This window comes from Bos grunniens, chromosome 2 (genome assembly GCF_055505025.1).
Source record: "Bos grunniens cultivar Pamir isolate PY7600 chromosome 2, Bosgru_T2T1.0, whole genome shotgun sequence".
Classification (NCBI taxonomy): domain Eukaryota; kingdom Metazoa; phylum Chordata; class Mammalia; order Artiodactyla; family Bovidae; genus Bos; species Bos grunniens.
This window is the reverse complement of record NC_141166.1, coordinates 30,717,536-30,739,137: the sequence shown is the minus strand read 5'-3', so window position 1 is coordinate 30,739,137 and position 21,602 is coordinate 30,717,536. Positions and strand designations below refer to the sequence as shown.

At 47.7% G+C, this 21,602-nt stretch overlaps 1 protein-coding gene and 1 long non-coding RNA gene across 24 annotated transcripts in view; one reads left to right on the top strand and one right to left on the bottom strand.

The window, feature by feature from the left end:
• Positions 1-21,602, bottom strand: part of TNS1 (tensin 1) — a 248,954-nt gene that overhangs the window by 170,629 nt on the left and 56,723 nt on the right. For all 23 annotated transcript variants that reach the window (XM_086340655.1, XM_086340672.1, XM_086340664.1 and 20 more), the window contains exon 3: positions 16,030-16,067. In XM_086340655.1, coding sequence (XP_086196781.1) covers positions 16,030-16,067 — 38 coding nt within the window. The remainder of the gene's footprint in view (positions 1-16,029; positions 16,068-21,602) is intronic.
• On the top strand, positions 15,938-17,432 carry LOC147377861 (uncharacterized). Its single transcript, XR_015142217.1, has 2 exons — positions 15,938-16,108; positions 17,190-17,432. It is a non-coding gene; the product is annotated as an uncharacterized LOC147377861 (long non-coding RNA).

Sequence of the window (21,602 nt, the reverse complement as noted above, 5' to 3'; positions counted from 1 at the left end):
AAAGAATTCAATTTTAAAACTACTGGAATTAATAAATGAGTTCATGAAGGTTAGGGCAAATCTTCAATATACAAAGATCAATTGTATTTCTATACACTGACAATGAGCAATCTGAAAATAAAATTAAGAAAATAATTTCATTTATAATAATATCAAAAAGAATAAAATATTTAGAAGTAAATTTAGCTCCCCAAAAGTATAAAACTTCTACTCTGAAAACTACAAAACAGTATGGAAAAAATTTAAAGAAGATAGAAATAAATGGAAAGATATCCCATGCTCACAGATAAGAAGACTCAACACTGTTAAGATGGAATACTCCCTAAATTGATCTACAGATTTAATTTAGTCCCTATTAGAATACCAGCTGGCTGCTTTGTAGAAAATAATAGGTTGATCCTAACATTCAAATGGAAACTCAAGGGACCCAAAACAGCCAAAACAATCTTGAAAAAGAAGGAAACTGGAAGACTCACACTTTTCCAATTTCAAAACTTACTACAAAACAGTAGTAATCAAAACAGCATGGTACTGGTGTTAAGGACAGACATACCCTTATTCCATTCTCAATGGAATACAATTAAGACTGTATAGGGGACTGGAAAGCAAAAGTAGGAAGTCAAGAAACACCTGGAGTAACAGGCAAATTTGGCCTTGGAATACAGAATGAAGCAGGGCAAAGACTAATAGAGTTTTGCCAAGAGAACGCACTGGTCATAGCAAACACCCTCTTCCAACAACACAAGAGAAGACTCTATACATGGACATCACCAGATGGTCAACACCAAAATCAGATTGATTCTATTCTTTGCAGCCAAAGATGGAGAAGCTCTATACAGTCAGCAAAAACAAGACTGGGAGCTGATTGTGGCTCAGATCATGAGCTCCTTATTGCCAAATTCAGACTTAAATTGAAGAAAGTAGGGAAAACCACTAGACCATTCAGGTATGACCTAAATCAAATCCCTTATGATTATACAGTGGAAGTGAGAAATAGATTTAAGGGACTAGATCTGATAGATAAGAGTGCCTGATGAACTATGGACTGAGGTTCGTGACATTGTACAGGAGACAGGGATCAAGACCATCCCCATGGAAAAGAAACGCCAAAAAGCAAAATGGCTGTCTGGGGAGGCCTTATAAATAGCTGTGAAAAGAAGAGAAGCGAAAAGCAAAGGAAAAAAGGAAAGACATAAGCATCTGAATGCATAGTTCCAAAGAATAGCAAGAAGAGATAAGAAAGCCTTCTTCAGTGATCATTGCAAAGAAATAGAGGAAAACAACAGAATAGGAAAGACTAGAGATCTCTTCAAGAAAATTAGAGATACCAAGGGAACATTTCATGCAAAGATAGGCTCAATAAAGGACAGAAATCCTATGGACCTAACAGAAGCAGAAGATATTAAGAAGAGGTGGCAAGAATACAAAGAACTGAACAAAAAAGATCTTCACGACCAAGATAATCACGATGGTGTGATCACTCACATAGAGCCAGACATCCTGGAATGTGAAGCCAAGTGGGCCTTAGAAAGCATCACTACGAACAAAGCTAGTGGAGGTGATGGAATTCCAGTTAAGCTATTTCAAATCCTGAAAGATGATGCTGTGAAAGTGCTGCACTAAATATGCCAGCAAATTTGGAAAACTCAGCAGTGGCCACAGGACTGGAAAAGGTCAGTTTTCATTCCAATCCCAAAGAAAGGCAATGCCAAAGAATGCTCAAACTACCACACAATTGCAGTCATCTCACACGCTAGTAAAGTAATGCTCAAAATTCTCCAAGCCAGGCTTCAGCAACACGTGAACCGTGAACTTCCAGATGTTCAAGCTGGTTTTAGAAAAGGCATAGGAACCAGAGATCAAATTGCCAACATCTGCTGGATCATCAAAACAGCAAAAGAGTTCCAGAAAAACATCTATTTCTGCTTTATTGACTATGCCAAAGCCTTTGACTGTGCGGATCACAATAAACTGTGGAAAATTCTTCAAGAGATGGGAGTACCAGACCACTTGACCTGCCTATTGAGAAACCTATATGCAGGTCGGAGAAGGCAATGGCACCCCACTCCAGTACTCTTGCCTGGAAAATCCCATGGACGGAGGAGCCTGGTAGGCTGCAGTCCATGGGGTCGCTAGGAGTCAGACACGACTGAGTGACTTCACTTTCACTTTTCACTTTCATGCACTGGAGAAGGAAATGGCAACCCAATCCAGTGTTCTTGCCTGGAGAATCCCAGAGACAGAGGAGCCTGGTGGGCTGCCGTCTCTGGGGTTGCACAGAGTTGGACACGACTGAGGTGACTTAGCAGCAGCAGCAGCATATGCAGGTCAGGAGGCAACACTTAGAACTGGACATGGAACAACAGACTGGTTCCAAATAGGAAAAGGAGTACGTCAAGGCTGTATATTGTCACCCTGCTTATTTAACTTATATGCAAAGTACATCATGAGAAACGCTGGGCTGGAAGAAGCACAAGCTGGAATCAAGATTGCTGGGAGAAATATCAATAACCTCAGATATGCAGATGACACCACCCTTGTGGCAGAAAGTGAAGAGGAACTAAAAAGCCTCTTGATGAAAGTGAAAGAGGAGAGTGAAAAAGTTGGCTTAAAGCTCAACATTCAGAAAACGAAGATCATGGCATCTGGTCCCATCACTTCATGCGAAATAGACGGGGAAACAGTGGAAACAGTGTCAGACTTTATTTTTTGGGGCTCCAAAATCACTTGCAGGTGGTGACTGCAGCCATGAAATTAAAAGACACTTACTCTTTGGAAGGAAAGTTATGACCAACCTAGATAGCATATTGAAAAGCAGAGACACTACTTTGCCAACAAAGGTCCATCTAGTCAAGGCTATGGTTTTTCCAGTGGTCAGGTATGAATGTAAGAGTTGGACCGTGAAGAAAGCTGAGCACTGAAAATTGATGCTTTTGAACTGTGGTGTTGGAAAAGACTCTTGAGAGTCCCTTGGACTGCGAGGAGATCCAACCAGTCCATTCTGAAGGAGATCAGCCCTGGGTGTTCTTTGGAAGGAATGATGCTAAAGCTGAAACTCCAGTACTTTGGCCACCTCATGTGAAGAGTTGACTCATTGGAAAAGACTCTGATGCTAGGAGGGATTGTGGGCAGGAGGAGAAGGGGACAACAGAGGATGAAATGGCTGGATGGCATCACTGACTCGATGGACATGAGTCTGAGTGAACTCCGGGAGTTGGTGATGGACAGGGAGGCCTGGCGTGCTGCGATTCATGGGGTCGCAAAGAGTCGGACACGACTGAGTGACTGAAATGACTAACTGACTGATGATACCAAAATCACAGACAAACAAACAAACAAAAAAAGAGATAAATTGGACTAAATCAAATTTTAAAACGTGTGTGCTACAAAGTAAAAAGACAATCCACAGGATGGGGGAAAATATATCTCAAATGACGTATCTGATAAGGAACTTGTATCCTAAACATACAAAGAACTCTTATAACTCAACAATAAAGAGGCAAATAATTTAGTTTTTTAAATGGGCAAGAATCTGAAAAGACATTTCTCAACAAAAGATATATCCATGACCAATAAGCACATGAAAAAAATACTCAACATCATCATCAGGGAAATCAAATCAAAACCACAGTGAGATATCACTTCATATCTATTAGGATGGCTATAATCAAAAAGTCAAATAAGTATTCATGAGGACATAGAGAAATCAGAATCTTTATACATTGTTGGTGCAAATATAAAATGGTGCAGCTATGCTGTAAGTTGAGTTGTGTACCCACCCCCAAAAGAGGTATGTTGAAGTCCTAATTCCTCATCCCTTAGATGTGACCTTATTTGGAAGTAGAGTCTTTAATGAGGTCATCAAGTTAAAATGTGATCATTGTGGTGGGCCTTAATCCCATATGACTGGTGTCCTTGTAAAACTTGGACACAGAGACAGACATACACAGAGAAAAGATGATAAGAGGACACACGGAAAAAATACCATGTGAAGATAAAGATCAAAGTGAAGTATCTATAACCCAAGAAACATCAAAGATTGCCAGCAACCCACCCAAAGACACAAGGAAGGCTTCTCCCTACAGTTTTCAGAGGCATATGGTCCAATTTTGGACATTTAAGCCTCCAGAGCTGTGAAACAAGAAATTTCTGTTGTTTTAAGTCAGTTTGTGATACTTTCCTACAGCAGACCTAGAAAACTAATATTAGCTACTTTGGAAAACAGCCTGACAGTTCCTCAAAAAGTTAAATGTAGAGTTAAAACAGAACCCCATAATTTCACTCATAGGTAGAGATAACTAGATAGATAGAGCCAAGAGAAGTGAAAACATGTCCAGTGACAACCTGGAGGGATGGATGGGGAGGGAGGTGGAAGAGGGCTTCAGGATGGGGGGACACATGTATCAGTTCAGTTCAGTTCAGTCGCTCAGTCGTGTCCGACTCTTTGCGACTCCATGAATCGCAGCACGCCAGGCCTCCCTGTCCATCATCAACTCCCAGAGTTCACTCAGACTCATGTCCATCGAGTCAGTGATGCCATCCAGCCATCTCATCCTCTGTTGTCCCCTTCTCCTCCTGCCCACAATCCCTCCCAGCATCAGAGTCTTTTCCAATGAGTCAACTCTTCACATGAGGTGGCCAAAGTATTGGAGTTTCAGCTTTAGCATCATTCCTTCCAAAGAACACCCAGGGCTGATCTCCTTCAGAATGGACTGGTTGGATCTCCTTGCAGTAAAAGTGACTCTCAAGAGTCTCCTCCAACACCACAGTTCAAAAGCATCAATTCTTCAGTGCTCAGCTTTCTTCATGGTCCAACTCTCACATCCATACCTGACCACTGGAAAAACCATAGCCTTGACTAGACAGACCTTTGTTGGCAAAGTAATGTCTCTGCTTTTCAATATGCTATCTAGGTTGGTCATAACCTGTCTTCCAAGGAGCAAGCGTCTCAATTTCATGGCTGCAGTCACCATCTGCAGTGATTTTGGAGCCCAAAAAAATAAAGTCTGACACTGTTTCCCCTAGAGCCAATTCATACTGATGTATGGCAAAAGCCATTGTAATATTGTAATTATCCTCCAATTAAAATAAATAATTTTTTTAAAAAAGAAAACATATATCCCCATGAAAACTTGCTCATGAATATTCATGTCAGCATATTCACAATAACCAAAAGATGGAAACAATCCAAAAGTCCATCAACTGATAAATGGATAAACAAAATGTGGTATACTCATACAGTGCAATATTATTAGGCCATAAAAAGGATGTACCTTAAAAACATTATGTTAAGTGAAAGAAGCCAGCCCTAAAGAACATACATTCTGCTATTCCATTTATATGACATCTCCAGAATAGAGAAATAACGTGGAGATAAAAAGCAGATTAGTGGTTGCTTAGGGCTGGGGCCAGGGTATGGGAAGGAGAGGGGTTGAGGGACAGTTAAAATGTATGGGGTCTCTCAAATGCTGGAGAGGGTATGGAGGTAAAGGAACTCTCCTACACTATGGGTGGGACTGTAAGTTGGTACAGCCACTACTGAAAACAGTATGGAGGTTCCTCAAAAAGCTGAAAAGAGTTGCCATTCAGCAATCCCACTGTATACTCAAACTCTAATTCAAAAAGATGCACGCACCCCTGTGTTAACAGCGGCGCTAATTACAATAGTCAAGACATGGAAACAAGGACGTTTGTTTCCATCAACAGATGTCCATCAACAGATGAATGGGCAAAGAAGATGCAGCGTATGTACGTACACACACATGCAATGGAATACTGCTGCTGCTGCTGCGTCGCTTCAGTCGTGGCCGACTCTGTGCGACCCCAGAGACGGCAGCCCACCAGGCTCCCCCGTCCCTGGGATTCTCCAGGCGAGAACACTGGAGTGGGTTGCCATTTCCTTCTCCAATGCATGAAAGTGAAAAGTGAAAGTGAAGTCGCTCAGTCGTGTCCAACTCTTAGCAACCCCATGGACTGCAGCCTACCAGGCTCCTCTGTCCATGGGATTTGCCAGGCAAGAGTATTGGAGTGGGGTGCCATTCAATGGAATACTGCTCAGCCATAAAAAGAATGAAGTGATGCTATTTGCAGCAACAAGGATGGGCCTAGAAACTACCATACTACATGAAATGTCAGACAGAAAGACAAATATACAACATCACAAATGTAGACTCTAAAATGTGACTCAAATGAACTTATCTATGCAATAGAAACAGACTCATGGACACAGAGAACAGACCTGGTTGCCAAGTGGGAGAGGGAGCTTGGGAGAGGTGGGCTGGGAGCTTTGATCAGCAGATGCAAACTATTATATATAGAACAAGCTTCCCTGGCGGCTCAGCTGATGAAGAGTCCACCTGCCATGTAGGAGACCCTAGTTCGATTCCTAGGTCTGGAAGATCCCCTGGAGAAGAGATACACTACCCATTCCAGTATTCATGGACATCCCTGATGGCTTAGATGGTAAAGAATTCACCTGCAATGCAGGAGACCTGGGTTCGATCCCTTAGTTAGAAAGATCCCCGGAGAAGGCCATGGCAACCCACTTCAGTATTCTTGCCTAGAGAATCCTATGGACACAGGAGCCTGGTGGGCTGCAGTCCGTGGGGTCGCAAAGAGTTGGACAGGACTGAGAGACTAAACACACACAATCCATCTAGAGACTAGATAAACAACAAGGTCTTACTGTATGGCATAGGGAACAATACGCAATATCCTGCAATAAACCATAACGGAAAAGCAAATGAAAAAGGATGTATATAAATGTATAAGGGAGTCACTTTGCTGTACAGCAGAAATCAACACAACATTGTAAATCAACTATACTTCAGTAAAATAAAAAAAAATTTAATGTATGAAGTTTCAAGATGATATATTGACTGTGATGATGGCTGCACAACATTGAATACACAAAACACCACTGAATCATACATTCTAAAAGGGTGAATTGTATTGTATGTGAATTACACCTCAATAAAGTTGCTATTAAAAAAAAAAAGATGACTAGGAGAGGTCCTTGGCTGCTGAAAGCGCTATTATACACTAGGCACTGGGCTGGGTGCTGACCAAGACAGCAAGGGCAGAGATGGGTCTTCAAAAGCTGCAGACCAGTGATTCTCCAGACTGGCTGCACAGTGGACTCAGCTGGGAAACTTATTTAAATCAACTTTATTGACATAATTTATATACAATAAAGGCATCCCTTTTAAGAATATAGTTCAGTGAATTTGACAAATACGTACTCTGGGTAAGCACGACCACCACAATCGAGATAAAGGACATCTATATACCGTCCAAAAAAAAGTTCCCTCACACGCTTTTGGAAACAATCTTCCCACCACCCCCCAGATCCAGAAAAGTACCACTCTGCTTTTTGTCATGAGAGTTTTGCCTTGTTAAGAATTTCATAAAAATGGAACCGTTTTTTCCATTTGTGTCTGGCTTCTTTCACTAAGCCCAGTGTTTTTGAGATTCATCAGCGATGCTGCGCATAATAAGAGTTCATTCGTTTTTATTACCGAGTAGTATTCCACGGGAACTTTACGTCACGATTTGTCCATTCAGCTGTTGTTGACTAATTGAGTTTTTCCAGTTTGGGACTATTATGAATAAAGCTGCTAAGAATTTATGTGCAAGGGACGTGTTTTCATTTCTCTTGGGTTAATATCTTGGAGTGGAATTGCTGGGTTATAAGGCAAATGCATGTTTAACTTTTTAGGGAATGGTCAACGGCTTTCCAAAATGGTTGCCCCATTTTACACTCCCAACTCTGGCGGCTACTTTCAAAAACCCCAATGCCCGGATCATGCCCCAAACCAATTAAATCAGATTCCCTGGGGAGGAGGACCCAGGTAGCACTATCTTTAAAGCACCCCAGTGATCCTAAAGTACAGACAAGATCTGGAACCATGACTACAGGTCTCGGTGCCCTGAGGCAAGCAAGTAAGCAAAAGACAAATTATATTTGCTGACATCTGTTTCCTCATTCTTCCTTGACAGTGGAGAGGGAAAAGAGAAGCCAAACACATGTCAGCATCTAGTCTTGCCTGACACCGGTGCCCTCAGCAACCTTGGTTGGTCCCTCAAATTCTCCCCACTTTTTTTTTCTGCCCCTGCAGTGGAAGCCCAGAGTTCTAATCCCTGGACCACCAGGGAATTCACTCTCTGCTTCCCAGGTGGCACAATGGTAAAGAATTCACCTGCTAACGCAGGAGATGGGGTTTGATCCCAGGGCCAGGAAAAGCCCCTGGAGAAGGAAATGGCAACCTACTCCAGTATTCTTGCCTGGGAATCTCATGGACAGAGAAGCCTGGGAAGGGTGGCTGCCTACAGTCCATGGGGTTGCAAAGAGCCAGACACTATTTAGCTACAAAACAACAACAGAGTTAGAAGCAGCAAGAAGAATACAAAATAAATATTAGCAACATTTTGACCACTTATTTTGAGCTTGGTATTTTAGTCCAGGTATCACAGAGCCCTACAAGTCAGGTCCTATTATAATCCATGTTACAGATGAGGAAACTGGAGCTCAGAGAGGTTAAAACCCTTGACAGGGTCACACAGCCAGTTGTTAATGTAGAAGACATTTAAACTCAACAGTCTGTTTCCGAGTCCAAAACACTCACTGCTCTCAGAGCAATCGATGGGTCTTAGAGCCATGAACCTCCTCCTGCTATCCTGCTATCTCAGTAGCAGGAAAACACAGCAAGTCTCCAACAACTGCGCAGGGAGGCTGCAGGTGTGTTTATGAGAGAGCAGGAAAGGTGCTATGTAATGTGATTGAATAATGTGACTGAAAGATGAGGGTTAATTATAGGATTTCCTTTCCTTTCAAGCTTAAAGGATGGGATTTAAACCCCTCTGGTACAGGGGAGGGGACCAAGTCATTGCTGCAGCCTCCTCCCTTCATGCCCCTGGTGCAGAGGGAAACGAGGAGCCAGGGCTGGGAAGAGGGTGTTATTGTTGTTGTTTGGTTGCTCAGTAGTGTCCAACTCTTTGCGACCCCGTGGGCTGCCGCCCGCCAGACTCCTGTTTGTGGGATTTCCCAGGCAAGAATACTAGAGTGGGTTGCCATTTCCTTCTCCAGGGAATCTTCCCAACCCAGGGATCAAACCAGGGTCTCCTGCACTGGGAGGCGGATTCTTTACCACTGAGCCACCAACGAAGCCCAAGGATGAAGTGAAGTGGCTCAGTCGTGTCCGACTCTAGCCTATCAGGCTCCTCCGTCCATGGGATTTTCCAGGCAAGAGTATTTGAGTGGGTTGCCATTTCCTTCTCCAGGGATCTTCCTGACCCAGGGATCAAACCCAGGTCTCCCACATTGTAGGCAGACGCTTTTACCATCTGAGCCACCAGGGAAGCCCAAGGGCAGAAGGTAAAGGAAGCAAGGTGAGAAGGGACTGCCTGGAGGCTGAGGTGTGGGTCCCAGCAATTTGCCTGCTCTGCAGCTACCTGGCTCTTTGAATTCTTATCAGACCCGGAATGGACAACCAGCATTTTGCTGGAAGGAGCCACTCTTGTCTGCTAGAACTGCTTTCAAAACAAGGGGGCAGATCAGGAGTCAAAAGAGGCTTTCTCAAACACTGTATCCAGATTAGGGGAACCTGGGTGTGGGCTGCACAGGAACTCTGTGTTATCTTTGCAACTTTTCTGTAAACCAACCAGCCTGGTGGGAAGGGGAGGGTGGGACAAATTGGGAGAGTATGTATGTGAATACATACACTACCACGTGTAAAACAGATAGCTAGTGGGAAGCTGCTGTATAGCACAAGGAGCTCAGCTGGGTGCTCTGTGATGACCTAGAAGAGTGGGGCGGATGGGAGAGAGGCTCAAGAGGGAGGGGATATACGTATACATATAGCTGTTATACAGCAGAAACTAACACAACATTGTATATCATACACTAATATTTTACAAATAAATTTTTAAAAGACAAACTATGTTTAAAATGACAAATAAAAAGAAAACCAACCGAAAATGTAAAATCTCCTTTAAAATATTAAATAAATACATAAATGAACAAATGTATATGGAGACTGTGGAACCCTATAGCAGGCGAGTGAGGAGAAAAGCAAAACAGAAGAAAATCTACTGTGTATATACACACTGTGCACGTGCTCAAATAAAAGTGGAAAACAAATCCTGGGCCATTCATTTTAAATCCTCAACTGAGAGAAACAATGGGGAAAGACGAGGACCCCTATGAGACTTAAGGGTGGGGACTAAGGGAAACTCACAATTTGCTCCCCTGGAGAAATTTATCGGGGGAAGGCGGGGTGAGGGGCGGCAGCGCAGGGAGTCTGGGGGGTCTAGGCAGGACCAGGGAATTTGTTCGATCCCTGGTCTGGAAGCCAAGATTCCACATGCCACAGAGCAACTAACCCCAGGCTGAAACTAAGACCCCCAACTAAGACGCTGCAAAGCCAAAAATAAATATTCTTTTTTAATGGAACTAGCTTTTTTAAAAAAGAGATTTGGAGGGGCAACTAGAGAGTGGGGCTTCCAGGAACCACGATGAAATGCCAGTGCCTGAATCAGCCCCTTCTCTCTATTTGTCTCCGTTTCTCTGGCTCGCTCTCAACTCACTTCCCTTCTCACCTGCTTCCCACCCATTTTTCCCAGGGCAGTACCAGAAAGCTACTGACATCAAGGTGCCCTTAGCCAAGACCCTCCCTGAGCCTCAACAACAGATCTATAAAATGGGGCTCCCATGAGCTCTGCCCACCTCTTAGGACTGAGAGGGTGAGGGAAAATGTTTTGTGCATTACAAAGTTCAGTGTAGATACAGGTGATTAAATGTTCGTAGTAGGTCTGTTCATTATAGTTCCAAATTGGAGATAACCCAAAAGGCAATACACAATGGAATGGATAAATAAATTGTGGTTTATTCACCTACTGGAATACAACATAGCAATAAAAAAAGAATGAACCACCGCAACTCACTAGAACACAAATGAGCCTCCCGGACATAATGCTGAGTGAAATAAGCCAGACACAAAAGTAAACATACTGCATAATTCAATTTATATGAAGTTCATAAACAGGCAATACTAATCTCTGATGTTATAAGTAAGACTAGCAATTACCTTTGGGGGATACTGATTGGAGGGGGGCATAAGGACTGCTTCTGGGGTGCTAGAAATGTTCTAGCTCTTGATCTGGTTATAAACATGTACAAATTTATCAGTTGATGATATGTGAGTTGTATCCCAACTAGAAAATGTAAATGACTAGATTTATTATTTGGAGCATCTTTTTTTTTTTCTCTCTCTCTCTTCTATTGGCTGTACCATACAGCTTACAGGATCTTAGTTCCCAGTCAGATATCAAACCCAGGCCCATGCAGTGAAAACACCAAGTCCTAACCACTGGACCACCAGGGAATTCTTTATTTGCAGCATCTTTGTGTCAAGTGGTAGGAGAGCATTTTGAAGGGGTTTTAAAATGGTTTTTCTGCTCCTTCTTTTCTGCTTTCATCTACTCCCTCAGCCTCTCGCTACATAGGAACTTCTTGTTTCTCAACATTCCTTTATTCCACTCCTTTATTTCTTCATGGAACCTCTACTACCAAACAGGCACTATTCTACAAGTTGAGGGCGCATCATATCTCTCAACAGTTCTAAGTGTAATAAACAGCTCAGTCTACTCTGAGCTGAGCACTAGGGCCCCTCTTCCAGCATTTCCTCTCAAACAGCTCCAATTTGCAAAGAATGAGGCACAGAATATACGGGCTTTTTTCTATTTTTGCCTATGGTTCCAAGAAAGGAGAAGATGCCTACTATGTGCCAATGGGCACCTAATCCTCTATAACCCAGCTGACACAGCTGGAAGGCAGCAGAGGTAGAGTTCAAATCCAGGTAAGTCTAATTCCTATGTCTTGCCCTTCCCACCATTCTTGAGACCTTCCAAAAGCCAGATCAGTTTTGCTCTCTTCCTGGAAATCTGTGGAAGTCAGCCTCCAAATGGTCTCAATGATTCTTGTCTCCAAGGCCCTTCCCACACTCAATGGGGCTAAAGTGGTAGTTGCTCAGTTGTATCCGACTCTTTGTGATCCCAAGGACTGTAGCTCACCAAGCTCTTCTGTCCATGGAATTCTCCAGGCAAGAATACTGGAGTGGTTAGCCATTCCCTTTTCTAGGGAATCTTCTCGACCCAGGGATCAAACCCCGGTCTCCTGCATTGCAATTGGATTCTTTATCGTCTGAGCCACCAGGGAAGTTCCTCTCAATGCGACTGACTTGCATTAACTAACAGCATATCGCAGAAACGGTGTTCGTCTTCCAAGACTCAAGGCTTCCGCCTTATGTTCTTGATTCACCCACTCTGAGGCAGCTACTGCCATGTTGTGAGGGTACTCAAGCAGTCCTACGGAGATGTCTGTGTAGCAAAAAACTGATACCTCCTGCCAAAAGCCAGCCCCAACTTGTTAGCCACAAGAGTAAACCATCCTGGAACAGATCCAGTCCATCAGGCCTTCAGACAACTATAGCGCCAGCTGACATCTGGACTGCCACCCCAGGAGAGACCCCAGGCTAGAACCAAATCCCACCAAGCCACCCCCAAGTTTCTGACCCATAGAAACTGTGTGTTGGCTGCTTTAAGCTACTAAATTTGAGGGTAACTTGTTACATTGTATCGTGACTATAAATAACAGGGCACCTCTCAGAGTCCTGGGTTCATGCTGCAGGAACAGCCTGAGAGAAAGAATGTTTAGGCATCCAGAGCCAGCCACTTACTAGAGGGGTGGCCAGACTGAGCTGAATTTGAGAGGACAGAGGAGGATCAACGTCAGCAAGAATTCCCCAGTGCGTGGGAAAGGAACTGTGAAACAAGAGACCAAACAAAGCAGACATCCCAGCACCCTCTTCACTGGAAGTTTCTCATACACTTCATCTGTCTCAGTAAATGGAACCACGTGTACCCGGTGACTCCGGCCAAAAACCTGGGAGTCATCCCATTCTATCTCTCACAGCCAACACCCCCTCTACTAGCCAGGCTCTGGGCTCTGGCCCACCATGCACCCCAGGTCTGGTCCCTTCTCACCGTCTTTCCCTCAAGCACCAGGGACTATACTGCCAGCCACTCTCACGTGGGCAACGTCAGCCGCCTCGGCCCATCTCCCTGCTCCTGCCCTTTTGCCGGCTCAAGGTGAGAATGGCCTTCTCCAAGTGAAGTGCGGCTTATGTCTTTGCTGCTCAAAACCCTCCAGCTCTCTCCTCTCCAGCGCTCTCTACTCTACACAGCCCTCTTTGAAGTGTGACAAGCTCAGCTCACCTCTGGAACTTTGTACTGGCTCTTTCCATCTCTCAAATCATCATGTAACATCATTTGGGTCTCACCTCACACAACACTCCCTTGGAGGAGTCTCCCTGGGACACTTAGCCTAATCATCCTCTAACCTCCACTCTAGCTCATTTCCTTCATAACTTGGTTGCCTATTTATCATCTGTCTCCCATGTTCGAATGTCAGTCCCATGAGGGCAAAGGCTTTCTTGGTCTTGTTCACCTACAACAATGTCTGGCACATGGAAAGAGCTCAAAAAACACTGATTTAATGAATCCTGTCTAGAGGCAGGGGGATGGATGAGATGACCTCCAAGTTGATCTGGTTATAAAAGCTGGAGTACAGAGCTCTGCTGTGTGTTCTGGGGCTCACATCACCCTTTCCCAGCAAAAGGAAACAGCAGGGTGGTAGTAAGAACTGTGGTTTTAGGGGAGAGGCTTGCCAGCTGGGTGGAGCTCACAGCACCAGTGGGTCCCATTTCCTACAGAGGAAAATCCTACAAAAGGCCCATCTGTCCGGCCGGCTGGCTGCTGCCCTGGCAGTCCACCTCTCCCCTCCACGTTGGCCTCTTTGGCTGGGCAGAGCAGGGCTGCTGCAGCCTGGTATATTCTGACTCCCAGCATATATGAGAAGTGCCAAGCAGGCTGCACACCACCCCCAGAAGTCATCTTTGTCATCCCTCTGCCTCCACACAGGAGGCAGCTGTACAACAAGAAGCCATCTTCTATCATACTTCTCAGCCTCTCCAGAACACTCCCCCCCGACCCCCCAGCCACCACCATTAGCCTGCTCAGACCCTTCACTGTGCATTCATCCCCTTCTCCTCTCTGACTACATCCACAACTGCAAGAGATGGATGGCAAAGAGGGAGGGGCAGCTAGGGACCAAGGAATGTCTGCCCATAGGCAAGGAGGGGAAGTTTAGAAGGAAGTACAAGGGCCCGGAGACAGAGGTGGGTGAGGGTTTATACTGGGAGACCTTGGGAAAGTCATTCAACCTTTGGGTGCCTCGGTTTCCTTATTTGTAAAACCATAGGATCTTTCAGCCTGTTTTATCCTCTGATAGAATTAAAAGAACAGTATCGATAATGCATTGAAGTGCTTTCTAAGGCCTACAGCACTGTAAGTGTCCACTGTCATTGAAAGAAACACGTGCAGGAAGGAGGGGGCATGTTGGGGAGGAGCAAGAACACCAGAAAGTTCTGGGATTAAGAGTGGGAAAACTCTGCTCTAAATGAAGAGATCAAGGAAGGAGATGGAAGGAGAAGCAAAAACTCACTCCCCACCTGGAGTGAAAAGGCTGAGGGGGTCAGAAAAGCAGAAGACAACAGAAGAGGCAGAAACCATCCAGATGGCAAGAACAAGCCAGGCCTTTGACACTTGTGCTGGGAGAGCCTGGAGTTTCCAGATGAAGAGGACAACAGCCCTCAGCAAGGCCTGAGCAAAAGTCCCTCAGGAGGAAGTGGGTCCCCTCTCAGAGAGACCTGCTGAGTCTACAAGGTCTACAAGTGTCACCTTTCTACAAGGTAACCCTTGGCCCTCAGAGCTACCAACTGATAATCATCAATTACCCGCTATGTTTTGAGCACCTGTTGTGTCTCAGGAACTGCGCTGGGCATCACATGTATTATCCCATCTCATCCTCGTCAATAGCCTTTTCTTATTCCCACATCCTTAAAAATGAAACAGAGGCTCAGAGAAGTTTACCCAGCTAATAAGAAGCAGAGCAGAAGATGCTCTGCTGGGCTTCCGCTGCTCAAAGTTCCTTTTTGAAGCATCTTTCCTCCTCCTTCCATTCCCTGAACTCCTTCCTAAAAGATCAAGGGTGAATGGCAAAGGGAGGGGTTAGAGGGCAGGGAGGATATTAACAATAATGGGGGAAGGCACGCAGACTGGCTGCCTAGGAAAGTTAAGGCAGGGCATTTCCAGCTCCAGAAAGCTGGGCGCATCTGACAGAACAATTTCCTTCCCAAGTAATCCATCATAATCCAGCCTGGTGTCGCCCCCACCCCCATGACTCCAGAAGGCTGCCACGGGTGATCCATCACTCTTCTGCCAGGGCCTGAGAGGATACAGCCAGCCCAGGGATCAGCCAGCTCGGCCAATCAGGACGAAGCAAACCCTCTGGTCTTCCTGCCTCTGGTTTTTCTCTCCCCCAAGACCAGCCAGGCAACACTGATGAGGAAACCGAGGGCGAAAAGTGGGACACCGCCAATAGAGTAGGATGGTCGCTCAGGAGGTTCCAGGCCCAGAGGTCGCGACCCTGAGCTCTGACCTTTTTCCACCTCACCCCTCCTCCCCCTACCTATCCCCTGCTCCCGCCCTCGCGGTCCTGTGGCTGTGACCCCCATCCCGCCAAATCCGGCCGACTAGAGCTCCACGCGCGGCCCACGGGATGATTGTAAAGCATCCCTCTGCCCCTCCATACCACCCCCTGGAGAACTAAGGGGAAATACCTTCAAAGGCCCTGCCCCCGGAGCTCGGTCTCCGCCAGCCACCCCCCAGCAGCCGCCGAGCCTGCGCATCGCGCCCCCATCCCCCGCTCGCAGCCCCCCGCCCCCAGTCCTCGCCTTCACCTTGACCCGAGTCCGCTCAGGGGCCCAGGAGCTTTGCATAAACAAAGAGAGAAGGAGGGGACGATCGGGGCACCGCCCCCGGCCCGCCGGCGCCCCCGCTCCCGTCCCGGGACCCCAAGCCCGTCCGGCCCTCCAGTCCCCCACGGGACCGGGCGGCCCGCAGCCCCCTTACCTTGGCCTGGCATTTCCGATGACAGGAGAAGCTGCAGACTGCAAGAAGGCGAGACACAGAAAGAAAGTTTAGCCGCGAGGTATGAAATGGAAACTCCGGCGAAATCTCCTCCCACCCCCGCCCGCAACCCGCGCTCGGGAGGGAAGGAGGGACGGAGGGAAGGAGGGACGGAGAGAGGAGGGGGCGGGGGGCTGCCGTGGCTCCCCGGGGCCTGCGGGGCGGGAACGCCCGGGACTGCGGACCCGCGGCCCAGGAGGCGCCGAGGCCCCCGTCGCCTAGAGCCCCTCGGGCGGGCGCGGGAAGTTGGGAGGAGCAGCAGGAGACGAGGGGACCCACTCTGTGGCTGGGTCCTGGCCACCCAGGCCCCTTGCCAGCCGAGCCAGGAATAAGAGGACCGTCTTCCCTTACACACGAGGCAGCAGGCGGCACCCCAGAACCACATCACTCTCATTCCGGCAAAGAGACATACAGACCCAATTCGCGGTCCAGGAGAGGGCCTGTGCACGCACACATACACATTGACACCCACAGACACCAATAACCACTTACACACGGACACTCAGCATACGTGCACACGCAGCACACACAGCCAGCCTCACACACCCACTGGCAAGCCACACACAATTTCATGGGAGACCCTCAGAGTACAGGCTGACAGACTGTGGACACAAACTCACAAAGTTTATGAGAAAACACATGTGAGTTGAAACACACACAGACACACACACACTCACACATACATGCGCGTGCGCACACACACACACACACACACACACCAGGACTTGCTCTGCCCTCCCACTACCAGAAGTTGGAATCAAATTTCCTGTGGGGTTCCCTCAGCCTGGAATGTCCCAGCCCTGCCCGCCCTACCCCCAGGGCCCTCCACCCAGGATTTGGTAGTCCCCTCCCACCAGGTCCCAGAGATGGGGTGAGGGGTCTCCCGAGCTGAGCTGCTGCACGCACTTAGGCCTGCAAAGGCAGCTGGGCCGTGGAGCCAGGGGCCACCCTGACCCCAGATCCTCACAGCCCTGGTTTCAGTCAGCTGCCTTTCCTCCTGGATCCATAGTTTTGTTGTTGTTTAGTTGCTAAGTCACATCCAACTCTTTGCAACCTCAAGGACTGCAGCCCCCCAAGGCTCCTCTATCTGTGGGATTTCCTAGGCGAGAATACTGGAATGGATTGCCACTTCCTTCTCCAGGGGATCTTCCCAATCCAAGGATCGAACCCAGGTCTCCTGTATTGGCAGGCGGATTCTTCACCGCTGAGTCACCAAAGAAGCCCGAATCTGTAGTTACCCACCCCTTTCCAACCTCATGCCAAACAGATCCCCAGCGAAGTGCAGAGGGGAGACCGAGGCACACATGAAGGCCCAGAGCTGTCAATAAAGCCTCCATGGCTCCTCACATGAAAGCTTCTGGTTTGTCTGCGGTAGTAGGGGGTGGGGCAGAAGCTGGAGGACACTGGGCGGAGTCTGCGATGTGACCTTGGCCAGACCTTGTTCTCCCAGAACCCAGTTCTGGCCACAGCTCAGGCCTGTGACTCAGCCAGTGCTAAGCAAAGCTTTCCTGACCCCACCAGTCACACAATCCAGCTCAGGGACTTCTCCACCCCCAGCCACCCAAGTCAAGTCATGCCCACCCTTCTAGCCTTTCTGCTTCTTTCTCAGTGGTCCCACCCTCACCACCCCAAGTGGCAACCCCCTCCAGAGGGTGTTTCCACTCTGACACCAGCAGCCTTCCCATTCCCATCCCTGAGCCTCCTTTCCTGGCCTTGGAATGTGGAATTGAGAAAGCCTCAGGCCATGTGGCCTGAGCTTTGAAGGCCCTTCCAGCCAGGCAGGCGCCCATTGGGCCAGTGCCTCTTGACCCAAGGAGCTCTCCTCCTCCTCTGCTAGTCAAATGCCAGGTCTTCAAGAATAATAATTCAATGGACATGAATTTGAGCAAACTCCGGGAGATAGTGAAGGACAGGGAAGCCTGGCGTGCTACAGTCCATGGGATCACAAAGTCAGATACGACTTAGCGTCTGAACAACTACAACAAGAATAAGTGCTGGGGCCCTCTGGAGGCCTCTCCAGACACTGTTCCCTCCTCCTTGAAGCCATCACCACAGAGTGTGCTTCTCCTGACCATCTTTCTTCCTACACTTGCTGGCTCCTTCAAGGAAGGGACCTCCTCTCTCTCTCCGTCTCCCTGTCTCTCCCTCTCTGTCTGTCTCTTTCTCTTAAACACGTACACACACACACATATGTGACACGGTGGTGCCTAGTACAGAGTAGAGGCTTAATAAATGTTTGCTGCATTGACCTGACTGAAGATCTCCCCTGGAATTTATGTGCATCCCCATTTAATCGGGCTTCCCTGGTGGTTCACATGGTAAAGCATCTACCTGCAATGCAGGAGACCTGGGTTCAATTCCTGGGTCCGGAAGGTCTCCTGGAGAAGGAAATGGCAATCCACTCCAGTATTCATGACTGGGAAATTCCACACAGAGGAGCCTGGCAGGCTACAGTTCATGGGGTCCTGGGTCTACAGTCCAAGAGTCAGATATGACTGAGCAACTAACACACACATCCATTTAATCATCCCCACCCAACACTTAGTCTTTTCCTGAGCCATAACCCTCCCTATGGAGAAGGCAATGGCACCCCACTCCAGTACTCTTGCCTGGAAAATCCCAAGGACGGAGGAGCCTGGTAGGCTGCAGTCCGTGGGGTCACTAGGAGTTGGACAAGACTGAGCGACTTCACTTTCACTTTTCACTTTCATGCATTGGAGAAGGAAATGGCAACCCACTCCAGTGTTCTCGCCTGGAGAATCCCAGGGACGGGGGAGCCTGGTGGGCTGCCGTCTCTGGGGTCGCACAGAGTCGGACACGACTGAAGCGACTTAGCAGCAGCAGCAGCAGCAACCCTCCCTACAGCATCTCACAGTCAATCAAAAAGGCATTCCGTAGGGCTTCCCTCCCCAGGCTTCCCAGGTGGCTCAGTGGTAAAGAATCTGCCTGCCTATGCAGGAGACACAAGAGATGTGGGTTCAATCCCTGGGTTTGGAAGATTCCCCTGGAAAAGCAAATGACAACCCACTCCAGTATTCTTGCCTGGAGAACCCCATGGACAGAGGAACCTGGAGGACTGCAGTGCCTGTTGTCGCAAAGGGTCAGACATGACTGAGCAACTGAGCATGAACTCAAGGGCTACCCTGATGGGCTCAGTGGTAAAGAATTCTGCCAATGCAGGAGACACAGGTTCAATCCATGATCCGGGAAGATCACACATGCCTCAGGCATCTAAGCCCGTGTGCCACAACTACTGAGCCTGTGCTCTAGAGCCACAGCTACTGAAGCCCAAATGCCCTAGAGCCTGTGCTCCACAACAAGAGAAGCCTGCGCACCACAACGAAGAATAGCCCCTGCTCGCCACAATTAGAGAAAAGCCTGTGCAGCAGTGAAGACCCAGAATAGCCAAAAACAGTAAGTTAAAAAATTTTAAAGACATCCCTAAGGGTCCACTCCAGGCCTCCAAGCCCAGTCTAGACACTGGAAGCACAGTGAGAGCCAGGACTCCATCTTCTTCCAGCATCAGACTTCATACTCCTGATGTTCACAGCGTGCATCAGGCTCTTTCCTACCTCAGGGCCTTTGCACTTGCTGTCCTCACTGCCTGGAAGGCTCTTCCTCACCCCAGCTCTCCACTGTTCACCGATCCACATCCATCTTCTACTTCTAGAATCCACTGAAAGCTATCTCTTCCAAAGAGTCTTTCCATGACCACTCAAATTACAGTAGGCTCCCCGTTATTCTTTCTTAGCAGTACCCTGATAAAAATCCTCTTAGCACAGCTCACAATCTGAAGTCATCTTGGGGAATTCCTGCTTACCTGTATATAGTACACCTCCCCACACTAGACTGATGAGGGCAGGGAACATGTCTGTCTTGTTCACCCTGTATCCCCAGCAGCTAGATCAGTGTGTGCTACAAGCACACGGTGCCAAACAACATCTTTTAGAAAAAGTCCCACCCTCTGGGCAGCCCAGCCCCCAGGACACTGACAACCTTGTCTTTGTGGGAATGGCACAAAGATGTCCTTTCTCCAGGTGGGCCCAGCCCTGTGCCTGGATGCATGGCTTGGTGAACAAGGCACAGACTAATTCCAGGACTCTCTTGGGCAGGCACCCTCGGCACTGAGCGGCCTGCATGACTATACAGGGCAGCCCTGCCTGTCACACAGTGGGCAGACACTCAGTAAATGCCCTTGAGTGGAGGGCAGATGGGGAAATCGTTGGGCAATTGCAGTACAATGTGCTGAGTGCTCCCTACGTGCTGGAATGCAAAGAGCTTGTCCTTGAAAGCTCTACAGTGGGGAGCAAAGAAATACCTCCCCAGCCTCCAGCTCAAAAGACAAAAGCTTGGCAAATGGAATTCAAGTGGCACGTTCCAGGCAGCCCCAGTGTGGTCAAGCCCCCACAGATGAATTTTTATGCCTTAAGAAGCACCTGCTCCCAAACCCAAGGAAATCCTCTTGCCCCGAGCCCCCTCCAGGGAAGGCGCCTTTACAATCTTGGTCACCTGTCTCCGGTATTCTCCCATAGGGCAGTATTCCTACTCTCCAACTTGCATCCCTCCTGCTGTAATTTGAAATATGCTGATCAGCTGGCTTCTCACTTCTCTGATCAATGATGCGTTCAAATGGGTCACAGAAAGGGAACCGCAGCAGGCAGCCTCCAAGGTGGCCCCAGTGTGAATCACCTCCCAGTAAGCACACCCTTCTGCAGTCCCCTCACACGATGAACTGGTTTATAGACCAATCGTATATTATAGAAAAGATAGTGTATAACCTCTGAAGCTAAGTTATCAGCCTTTGTCTCCTGGATTGCTCACTCTCGGGGAAGCCAGTCACTGTGTCATGAGGACACTCAGCCCGATGCGGGGGCCGTGTGGGGAACAACTGAGTCCTCCTGCTGCCAGCCAGCACCAGGTTGACTGGCACACAACTGAACCACCTTGGAAGTGGATCTTTACTCCATCAGGCCCTCTGATGACTACAGCCCCAGCTATCTTGACAGTAACTTTATGAGACACCCAAGTCCAAACCACCCAGGTATGTGGGTGAGGCCCTACTTATGAATCCCTGACCCACAGAATCTATGTGAGAGAATAATTTTGTACTTGATGTAAACTGCTAAGACTTAGGGTGATTTGTTACACAGCTACAGCTAACTAATACAGATACCAGAGCACAGGATCCTTCAGAAAGCAAGAGGCCAAAGGCTGACGCTGAGAACTAGTACTAGAGGCCATCCTTTGGGTCCTTCCTCGCTCCCTGAGTATATGTATATTCCTCTCTGTAATTCCTTCTTCCCTTTCATTACCTTACCAAGCAGTCAGTCATCCAAAGAGGCTGCTGAGTCTCACACCTCCTTTTCTACCACTGTACCAGTTCCGACCAATTATCCTTCCCTGGGCCACATTCCCCCTCCAGCCTTGTCTCCCTTCAATTCACTGAGTCACAGGCCATTCCAAGGAACAAACTGATCATATCACACCCCTGCTTAGAACCCTCTGTCCAGCTCAAC